Here is an 11,574-nt window from a genome sequence, read left to right as displayed (position 1 = left end):
TTGGTGACAGATGAGAGTCTATCAGGTCGTCACTGGTACCCTTATGTTGGGGCCATGGTTCTAGCCCAATGCAGAGCTCCATGTAGGTGACCCTACTCAACCGAAGTTTTGCTACCACTGCCCATCACCCCAGGCCTCTAAGACTATCTACTCCCACAAGTTTCTGTTCCTTATTTTAAAATCCTGTTCCTGCCATTGCAGGACAGAAACTGCTAAGCAGAAGCCAGGTGGGGTCATATACTCAAAAGACTCTCATATTGTCACTTAGATATTCCTGGAAGCCTTTTTGGTCAAGAGGCCTAGAAGCATGCTTGGAAACCAGTTCTCTATCCTCTATTTATGTAGCACCTCAATAGCATTCCCTCTGGCACAAAATAAAGCACTTCAGTTAGGAATGGCCTGTGTCACACAAAAGCACAACAGATACACACAGGATCTAGTACAATTGACATGAATAGTTGTCCATCTCCAACTTTATTCTCCAATCATTTGGGATGTTCTTTGACAAAGCAGTGAATGTGTTTTAGATTTTACTCCTGCATGTCAAAATATATTTTTTCCTTGCCCACGTTAGGTCTTCCTCTCTCCTTCGTGAGCACCTGGAAATTGGAAATGTAGCCCACAGGAGATTTCAGCCCTCAACAGATCGTAGACTGGGTCCATAATTCTAGTAAGCTGTAGAGGTGGTAATTGCTTCATAATCAGCGACACTACACCAATCCTAAGGAGAGTGGAGGGGGGGATTGTTTTCTTTTGTTTTTCATTTTCTTTGCTATTCATTTCATCCTGATATTTCAAACTCCCATCTCTCTCTCTCTCTCTCTCTGTCTTTTTTGGGGGGAGGGGTTGTTTACTTGGTTCTATTAATATTATGGCTTTGCCTGTACAATAATATGACATGCCCATCAGCAGAAGTGTCTGGAGTATTATCACCTTCTCAAAGACAGAATAAATAATGACTTCAGGGAGAAACTGATATTGTGTAATGCCTATAAGCTACAAGTGGATAAAAGCGTGGGTGAGGAACCACAGCATCTCTCTTAGAATATGTGCATATCTCAAATCGGTGAATTAATGAATGTGAAATGCATCAGGAGAGAAGGCTGACTACAGAAGCAACACTTGGGTCTCCTAAATGAAGATAGAAGGCACCACATCAGAGATTCAAGCTTTTCTACACCCTTTGAATGCAAGCTAATAATTTCTCTTTTTTTTCTTCAAATAATATCAGTTTTAGGGGTGTATCAGTGGGGAGGTAGGTAAAGAGATGAATAGATAGAAAGATAGAACTAATTTGTCCATTTACGAATGGAAATGCTATAATCAAACCTGTTCCATATAAATAATATTCTGAAGTGATCTTTGTCCTACAGCGGCATTAGGTTATGTTTCAATTTCCCACAACATAATCAATATTAAATTTAACATATGCATTTGGACATGTTTATGAATGTTAGTTAACTTCTCTGAACAGAATTTTTTTTCACATCTCACCTGTATTGCAAGACTCAGTAATGAATAAACAAAATAAATAACCCAAATACTTCAATATTAATATAGAATGGTACGTTCCAAAAGAAAAGGCATTCATTGTCTATAGGAAATATTCACCCTACAGTTTCTATTTTCTTTGGGCCTGTTTCTTAGTTTCAAAATATTTTAATTATGTAAAATGTGTTATAAATAAAATAATTCCTATATATGTATCACATTTATTAAACATAGAGGAATGTCAGGTTACGTAATACCAAACAATAAATAAGTATAATTACATGACAACATTTTGAGTGCTTAAAGGAATAAATCTCTCTTATTAGGTTAAAATGTGAGTTAAGAAAACAGCAAGTCAGAATAAAAATCATATTTGGCATCATATGAATTCCAAGATTTAATTCTGCCTCCTTAATGCATCTTCAGTCACTTAAGATTTATATCTGTCAGGTATACTGGATTGATAATAATAGTACAAATGATTTTTAGAGACTGAACTTTGAAAAGAGCTGGCCAAAAGGCTCTCTGTTTGATCACTCTCTAACAGAAAATGGTCCTCATAAAATGTCCACTCAATTTAAATGGACATGTGATAAAACCATAAGATTTGTAATGACTTCAAAAAGTTGTTTGATCAAACTGCCTGCACAAATGCAGGAATGCTACTCCTAAATGTCCTCCCTCCCACACACATATTTGATGTGAGACTAAATACAAGTATGTGCGTGCCATGATATAACATATTGCAGTCAACAGAAAGATTTCTGATCATTTGAATGGGCTTTGGCTAGAGTTTTAATACTTCTAAAATTCTTACAGGCTCTTCTGAATCCATCTACAGGAAACTAGGTAAAAGTTTTCCTTGTCACTGCAGCCATAAATCTGCAGATGACACCATGCTGGGTCACAGGAAAGGACCAGGACTTCACATGCCGTAGGCATTGTTCAGGCAGGGCAACTGGGGCTAGGGGACCAAGTAAAGAGCTCGTTACTGATTCCCAAGAGGATGCTGGGTAACCAGGCGCAAGTTATATATGGAAAAAAATTGTACCCCTAGAGGTACTTGGAAAAGTCCCAGGGGGACCAAGTGGGTGGGCGGGGATGGAGCGCTGCCACCCACCACCAGGGTCGGGTGTGGGGTGTGTGGGGGGTGAGGGCAGCGGCACCCCTCTGCGAACAACATAAGTGCCCCAGCTGGCCAGATGTGGGAAGAGGGGAGCACGTACATGGTGGCTGCCACCACCATACACCACCTCACGCTGCTGCCACACACCGCTTTCCCATGGCCAGTCGCACATGCGGCTCCGTATGCTGCTGATGGGTGGCATGTGGTTGGCTGGGTGCACGGTCCATCAGTAGCCTGCAGAGGTGCTGCAGCACATGCAATTGGTTGTGGGAAAGTGGTGCGTGGCAGCAGTATGGGGCAGTGTGTGGCGGTAGCTGCGGACACGTGCAAGCCCCCCTCCTCCCTCACCCCCCTCCACATCCGGCTGCTGTCACCAGAAGGGGTACACTTCTTTTAAAAGTTTGAAAACCCCTGGTCTAAGCACATAAGCATCAAGGCTCTTTGGGTAAATGTGATGTCTTGTATTAGACCATCTAAATAGTTGGGAAAATTGTTCTTTGCAAGCTTGCAGAATCTCCCTATGCCTGAAGATGGGTGGTTGTGCCCGAAAGCTTGCAAAGAACAATTTTTCCAACTATTCAGTTGGTCGAACAAGAGTCAGAACACACTTTAATACATCTGAATGTGGCGGGAGTGGAAGTTTTTAGTGTTACAACATCTTCTCTCTTTCTTTACTCTTCCCCTTGAGACTGGCAATGTGACTTTATTTGTATTGTCTGGAGAATGAATATATTATTAACCCTCCCCTCCTCATTAATTTCCAAAGCCCTCTTGAAAAGACTCTGGGGAGATATACTTTCATTCAAGAAGGATAAATACTGAGACAGGAAAGAGGCTTGCTTTTTTTTTTGCACTAGCTGTAACAGAAGATACAAGCCAAGCTGCTCGTGTAGCTGAGAAGCATGTGAAGTAGACGGATTCTAGACAGAAGGCACAAAGGTGTCTGTATCAAAGGAGTCACACATCAGAGTTCAAAATTGGGCCTTTCACTCCTAACGGTATGTTAAGTTTTGGTACTCATATTTAGACTGAAATTGTCAGATAGAGAAATTACATAGTTTATCCTCCTTCTCCGGTGCAATATTTTTGTGTGTTGTAGCAATTTCTGCTGTGGTTTTGCTAGATAATGATTGAAGAACTCCAAGAGGGTATTATCCAGCTGACATCTAGATGGTGCCTGAAGCTCAACAGCAAATTTCAGCTCTTTGCATTAAAGGACTAGATGTCTCCGCACCAACTAGAAAACACTGTGGTTTTCAAAAGAACAAAGCAATTGTGATGTCTATCCCTCACTGAACATCAATGGAGAGTTGGGATGACATTCTACTTTTCCCTGACCATCTAAAAAGTCATTTTTGGATCATTGACAGGACATTTTTGGCACTTAGGTGCGGAGGGGAATTCTATTTCTTAGGTACATGTGGAAGACTATGTTGTCTCACTGACTGGTGACAGTAAAATGATAGAGAGAGCACACACTCCCAAATATAAGTACATAGCTAGGGCACACACATGGAAAGTCAGAGGATTTCAATGTTGGTATCTTTGGCACCTCCTAGCCCACCTTTGGGATCTGCAATCAGCAATGGATATAAGAAGACTATCTTAATAACAAGGTCCTGATAACTCTTAACAGGAGCAACATTTAGGTGTCATCTGTTCACAGTTTATTCTACAGTAGCCATTTGCTTACAGCAATGATTCTCAGCCAGGGTACCTTGGGGTGCCTCAAGATCATTTGAAGGGTGCTGCAGGAAGTAAGTGAGGAGCTAAGTGACATACAAAGAGATAAGCAAATAAGGGCAGGCTCCGGCTCTCCCTGCCTTGTTGCTGCCCTGCCACCATAGTCTGGCCCTTGTTCAAGGAGGAAAGCACAGTAACAAATAAATTAGTTTTTTAAACTGGGTGCCTTTCAATTCACAAAAGTTATGGAGGGGAACCTTGAATCTAATAACGGTGCAAAAAAGTCCAAAAAAGGCTGAGAACCACTGCCTTTCAATAAGTAGTTTATCATAATGCCATCTCATGGTAAGGCATTGTAATATTGGTCAACTGTGTACAGCCATCCCAGGACAGCAGCACATCAGCTTACTTTGCATCTCAATACAATTTACATCCGTGAATAAAGCCAATCTCAGTTACATAGCTGTAAGTTGATGTCTTTTATCCAGGTCATAACATAGGTCCCATAAAGCGCTCTATGTCAGCAGGTAGGATGTGGGTAAGGAGGAACATACTGGTGATAGCAGTCAGGTCATCACTCACTTGAACACTCATAAGTGGAGGGTCACCAGAGATAAATGAATTTGTATAGTAGGAGATCCAGAGGGTCACACTAATAAGTGCTTGATATATAAGCACATATGATTGATTTAAAGGTGGATATACCAGGTGACATGTCTTTCTGCTCTGCATTCTTGGATCAACTCTTAAGCAAGAAAATAGCAAGCAAGGTGAGAAATTCAGAATTTCTGGAACGAAATAGCAGCACTTGTTAAAATATAACTGTATCTTAAATGTAAATGATGGTGGTTGTTTTCTTTCCTGTAGATGCAACCCTTGACAAAAACCAAACAGGGAAATCAATCAATCATTACAGAATTTATCTTCCTGGATTTTAAGGATGCGCAGGAATGGCAGGTTCTCCTCTTCTTGGTGTTTCTAGTCATCTGCATTATCTCCATGGCTGGGAACATCCTCGTCGCTGTGCTAGTTGTGGCTGATCAGCACCTTCACACTCCTATGTACTTTTTCCTGGGGAACTTGTCCTGTTTGGAAACTTGCTACACCTCCACTATTCTCCCCAGGATGTTGGCCAGCTTCCTGACAGGGCACAGAACCATTTCAATGAGGGCCTGTCTCACACAAATGTATTTCTTTGGCGCTCTGGGAGCTGCAGAATGTTACCTTTTAGCAGCCATGTCTTACGATCGGTATTTAGCCATCTGTAAACCATTGCATTATGTAGGTCTTATGAATGGCAAGTCCTGCCTCCAGCTAGCAGGTGGGTCTTGGATAATCGCATTTCTGACTATTAGTATAATTGTGTTATTGATCTCTCGGTTAACTTTCTGCGGTGCTAATGAAATTAACCATTTCTTTTGTGATCTCACACCGGTGGTAAAACTTGCCTGCACGGATACCAGGGTGATGGAGCTTACAGCTTTCATCTCCGCTTCCATAGTGACTCTGCCACCATTTCTATTAACTGTTGTATCCTATGTTCTTATTATAGGCACTGTTCTGAGAATCCCTTCCACCACTGGAAAGCAAAGGGCATTTTCCACCTGCTCCACGCACCTCATAGTGGTGACAATTTTCTATGGGACCCTAACAATTGTGTACGTCTTACCAAAAACCAAGACTCTTAGAGACCTGAACAAAGTGCTCTCTCTTTTCTACACAGTCCTGACTCCCCTGGCCAATCCTCTCATATACAGCCTGAGAAACAAAGAGGTAAAACAGTCCCTGAGAAAAGCCGTCAGGAAATTTATGGCTTTCATAAGAATTCAGGCAATTAGAATGAATTTATTTAAGTTAATAAAAAGCTGAAAATACCCTAGTTGGGATATGTGAGAAGGAAGGGGGGTTTTGGTAATATCTTTATTGGATTGAGTATATAGTTGGGAGAGATGTTACACAAGCTTTCAGGTGCACACTGCCCTTCTCCAGGTCACAAAGGTACAGTTTAGGACCCCCTTCTGCAAAAGCTTGTATTCTGAATGGCTCAAGGTGTGTGAGGGGGAACAGAAGTTGAAAGCATCCCATTATTAAGCTAGGTTGCATTTTTTGCCCCAGATTACATTTAAAAAGTTTAAGATCCTCTTTAAAATATTTTTACACAGAATTTTTTTTTAATGTGTTAGTTTTGGAGGGGTTTTTGTGACCTGCATTACAACTGGGACCAGAAGCATCCTCATTCATCCATCAGTTGGGGTGATCAGCACCTTTGGATGTCCTTCTTCCTAGGAGACTTGTCCTGCTGGGGAACTGTTCCACCTTCACCATAATTCTTACGATGCTGACCATTTCCGTAACAGGTATAAAATCTTCCTTTCACTGGCTGTATTGCTCCATTTTCTTTTGCCAATGCCTATCAACTGTAGAATACTACCACCTAATCCTCATTGTCTCCAGAGACCGATGGCTGCTAACGAACCACCTAGCTTCAGTATCTTGTGATCAGTACTTAGTATTAATTAAACCATTGGATTATACTGAATCCAGTCAGTTCCTGGCTCCTGTACAACTAAATTTGCAGTGATTCGTGTAATAATATTGATGCTACAATTAACAAATCTGCTGTCCCAGATAAGCCAGCCATTTCTTCTTGGTTGGTGCTCAAAATAAAACACTTCCGCAGTGAGCCCCTCTTGATAAAACTAGTGATAAAAATGGGTACATGCAGAGAGAACACTCTTCTTCCTTTAACACTGATCTCCTTGGCTGGAATAATCTAGTTGGGGGTAGTCTTGCTTTGAGCAGAGGGTTGGACTAAACAACCTCCTCAGGTCCCTTCCAACCCTCATTGTCTATGATTCTATTATTCCTATCTTAATATCCTTTCAGCCATCCTGAGAAACACTTTTCTCCATGTGCTTCTTTCATATTATCATGGTTATAGCTTTCTACATGGCCCAAGTCATCTTTGATGGATCACAAATTTATTCCCCTAAGCTATGAACAGACGTCACTTTTGGCCCAGAAGAAACTGTTCTCTCCCAAGGCAGGATTTGGTTATTCAGACACCTATTTCCAATGTCCTCAACCAAAGCCTGAAAATCCATGGAGAATAAAAAAAAAAAAATGGTAACAAATCCTCCTGGAACACTGTTAATTATGTCTGAATGGTGGTCTTGTTCTGAGACATACATTCCAGTTAGTCCTCCAGGCATCCCATAATGCACCGATTTTGTCCCAATCCTAGCTCCTCTGGTGCCAAACTTCTATTGCCAAGAGGTGATGAGGCACAGGTGGCCTCACCCACCTATTAATTGCTCTGCATCATGAGCTGCCATCCATTCTGCACTCACCAGTCATTCAAGGTCAGCACTGGAGCCTGTTTCCATCTGAACAACCACAGACACAACCACACATTAGGGGCATCCATCCATTGGCAATATATTAGGACCCATCCACCACCCATCAAGCCAAAGTCAGACATCCACATGCCTCTATCTATCTGTCTTACTTGAACTATGGTCACTCCATCTGCGTCCTGTGTGAGGTGCCAGAGTAGCACTAACTGGATTAGGGAAGATGTAGATCTCATCACCATTTGCAGACAGGCGGAGAACAAGCAGGCACTCTGTTCAAGGCATAGAAACCAGGTAGTCTTTGAATGGATCACTATGGAAATAGCACTCATGGACATGACCATTACTGGTTCCAATGCTGCTCCACATGCAAGATCATGAGGAAATAGTTCACAAGGGCATGGGCTTCCAAGCATGTGTCAGGTGCACACTGGGTCACATGCCCCTTCTACAAGGAACTCTCCAACATATTTGAGGTGAACAATGATGTGGATCCAGCCACATCACCCAGTAAAGTGAAGGTTCCTGATGCCACCATGGTCAAAAGCACCCAACCCTCACAAATTACTTCAGCAATGACCCAGAAGATGATCCAGGTCAAGGACTTTCAGGCTGTTCCAGTCAGCATGGACTTGGAAGTGGACCTGAGCTCAGACAGTAAGTGGCCAGAGTCTTCTGGCCATTCCCTGTCTGCACCATCTCAGCTAGTCCCATTGCTCTGCATCAATAACCTAGAGTCAAGATGTTTTCGGTCCACTTAGGACCACGTGAGCTCCCTATCAGTGACTAAAGTGACTTCTCCTTAGTCCCAGAAATACAGTGTACAAGAGGACCATACTCATGTCATGACTCAGCCCACATCTGCAAATGGTAAGTGGCAGTCCAAAGCTAGATTAAGATAGAAAAGGACCAAGTAATGCTAGGGAGTGAGTGAGGATGCAGAACAGTCTCTGTGCAACCTCATGGCGTCACGTAGGGACTGCCCTCTCTCCCCCAGCCCTCATGTGACTACAATGTGTGTTAAGAGTAGTACTACTTAAATCAGATGAGGAGATTAAGGGCGTCTTTTTTTTTATTTTTATGGAGGTGTATCCATAATGGTCAGCATGCCAACATTGAACCTTCTCAGTTGGACAGTGATAGAAGAAATTAAACGCAGGCAAAATAACCATTTCTCACTTACTATCTCATGCGCTCCCCACCATCTCACACCATAATAGCTGGCCCACAGCTACAAACACCCTCCCTGTTCTGCCTAGCTTCATATCCAGACTCTAAATAAAGCACTAGGCATTGTGCCAAGGAATATGGTGACTTGCCCAACTCTCACCCCCAGCCCCTCTCTCTCATAGCTAGGTGATTTCTAATCACTTAGTCACTGCTGCTGAGGAAATAGGTGCTTTTCCTGCATCCTGCCCCACCCCTTCCCTCTCTGGTCATCCCAAGAGAATCCTACTGACATGGCATACCACCTTTTGGCTCCCCTTCACCTCATCCCCTAGTCCCTCCACCCAACAAACACAGTTTGTGGTCATGGGTTCTTTCACAGCTGCAGGTATTCACATGGGGGAGGATAGGAGCACTCAGTTCATTGCTTTCTCAAGCTTTGCATCTTGAGCAGTGTAGTGCCAACATCTCTCATGCTTATGCCAGCAATTGGCTACCTGTTATGCTTGAGACAGGTTTATGGTGGCTTGATTGTATCCTGGTTGGACTGTGTGAGGTAGTGATCCCAGGTGGTCAGGTACCTCGGCAGATGCTCTATTATATTCTAAGGTAAGGCCCTACACTTTGTTGAGCCATTGTAGCACCCTCCCTTTCCTGGAGTCAAAGTCAGCTAGGACCACCATTTCTTGCAGTAGCAGGACAACAAAGACTGGTGGGTTACATTGTGTGAGTGATCCCTGCCTCTGGCCAAGGTGATGGTATTCTGCATTTATAGGCAAGTGCTGTTAGAGATCACACCACAGACCAGTATTATGACAGCTTATATGAGCAGAATGTCAGTACCAATACCACCATACTGCCCCCACCCCAAGTGGCTAGCACAGTTTTAGGGGACCTGAGCACTTTGGGCTCATAAGCTTTGCTATACCCATACAATGTAGGACCGTGACTGCTTTAGGGGGACCTCCTGATTCTTCTGAGGATAAGGGGAGAAGAGGGGAGAGTGAACATACCATGCTGAGAGCTAGTGGGTCAAATGATCCTGTCCACTGACTAGATAGCCTTACACATTGCAACTTTGGCTGGGAAGTTCTTCATGCTATCAGGGCAGAAGTGAGCAAAACAACGAACTCCTGTTTCCATGCTCTCCTGTCATGCCACATACCTATAAGTAGCAATGATGGCACCTCAGCATCAGATAATGTCCCAAGCCTATGGGACCAGGTAGAGGAAAAGCCAATGCGCACACAAGCATGGACATGCTGAAAAATCAGGAGGAGGCCAGCTGGTCCTAGGTCAAGGAAGCTAGATTATGGCAGTGCATGGCAACAGCACATGGGATCAAGTGCTCTCCAAATGGCTTTCCAGATGGTATGCAGTGGCCTAGGCTTGCTATGTGGCTATTGCTGAGTGGAAAACAGAGGCACTCATGGAACCCGTGAGTCAAGTGGAGCCTATGCATGGCCTGAAGTCTGTACTGACCTTGTAGACAGAGACCATCCTTGGCATGTCATACCTCAATACAAAAGTCCAGCCAGACTGTCCATGGTCCCCTGAGGACACATACTTCCACCAGGCTGCACATTCCCAAGGTGTGCCTGAAGGCTGAGACAGGAGTGAGCAGGCTCCAGCTATGTACCAGGTGTCATGGCTGTAATGGACATCCAGCAGTGGTGGTCAGCAGTTGACTATGTAATGCATGATTGGGCTGCAGCCATGAAGGACCCACTCAGTGCTGACCTTCTCGGGGCAGTAAAAATGGACATGGGACCTTAGGAAAATGTTGGCTCTTTGGGATATATGATGAGGGAACGGTTGCTATTTTGCCTGTATTTGGTTTCTGGTTCTGTTCATCCTGTTTTTGGTGTCCTGGGAATTTTTGGTTGCACTGTTTAATAGAAGACCTGCCCATTGTATAACATATAAACATGGTGTGCACAGTATGTATAGGGCTGGAGGCTTCGCCAGGTAAGACAAGTATTCAGTGGGAAAAAAGCTTGAGCAGAAGTGTCTTCTACCCTTTCCCAGGCTGGGAGGCTGGCTCACTCCCAGCCCCACCTAGTCTCCACAGTAACTATGCGGCCTGTATGGAGCTCAGGGAAGCTGGCACAAGCATCTTCTGTTGGCATCATGCCTGCTCAGCATGTCCACTGTGCCCATTGCCACCCCAACACTTCTGCCAGTGCTGGAAAATAATCACACAAGAGTGCAGATTCTGCTGACAATGTTTAATGGATTGCAAGAGAAGACCTCTCTACAAATCACCATGCAGACCCTCATCCCAGACTCTGGCATCTGACACACACACGCATTTCCCTGTGACTGACATCCCCATCATGATCTGTAGCACAGTTCATGTGGCTTTCAGGGACAGCTCTTGCTTCAACCATCAGCTGATGACATAAGGGCTTCTCCTTGGCCTCCCTGGTTTGGAGAGGTTCCCACATTAGCCTGAATATATCTTTGGTGTGGTAGCTGTTGGCATGAAGGGAGAGCAAGGCATAGCCACAAGGAAGGCCTTTTGGTGCTTGGAAGTGCACGAGCTTATTCCCTGGGTGTTGTCCTTCACTTGTTATACAAATGTCTGAAGCCAGGTTGGCCATCAAGGTCTACTGATGATACCTCTTCCATGCAACCAACCATGAGCACAAGCTTACAATGCCTGCAAAACAAGGCACATGTCTGGATCTATTCTGAAGACTGGCTAATAGCCATAGGTGGTTGTGGTACCAGTGAAAATGCCAGGGCAAGAGC

At 43.8% G+C, this 11,574-nt stretch overlaps 1 protein-coding gene across 1 annotated transcript; it reads left to right on the top strand.

Moving 5' to 3' along the window:
• The first annotated feature begins 4,980 nt into the window (after positions 1-4,980).
• Positions 4,981-6,169, top strand: LOC112549026 (olfactory receptor 6F1-like). The gene is made up of 2 exons (XM_025195836.1): positions 4,981-5,070; positions 5,168-6,169. The coding sequence occupies exons 1-2, from the start codon at positions 4,981-4,983 to the stop codon at positions 6,167-6,169; spliced, it is 1,092 nt and encodes a 363-aa protein (XP_025051621.1).
• Positions 6,170-11,574: the final 5,405 nt, after the last annotated feature.

Source organism: Alligator sinensis, unplaced genomic scaffold (assembly GCF_000455745.1).
Source record: "Alligator sinensis unplaced genomic scaffold, ASM45574v1 scaffold2716_1, whole genome shotgun sequence".
Lineage (NCBI taxonomy): Eukaryota > Metazoa > Chordata > Crocodylia > Alligatoridae > Alligator > Alligator sinensis.
Note: the sequence above shows the minus strand (reverse complement) of the source record. Positions and strands in the feature narration are given on the sequence as shown.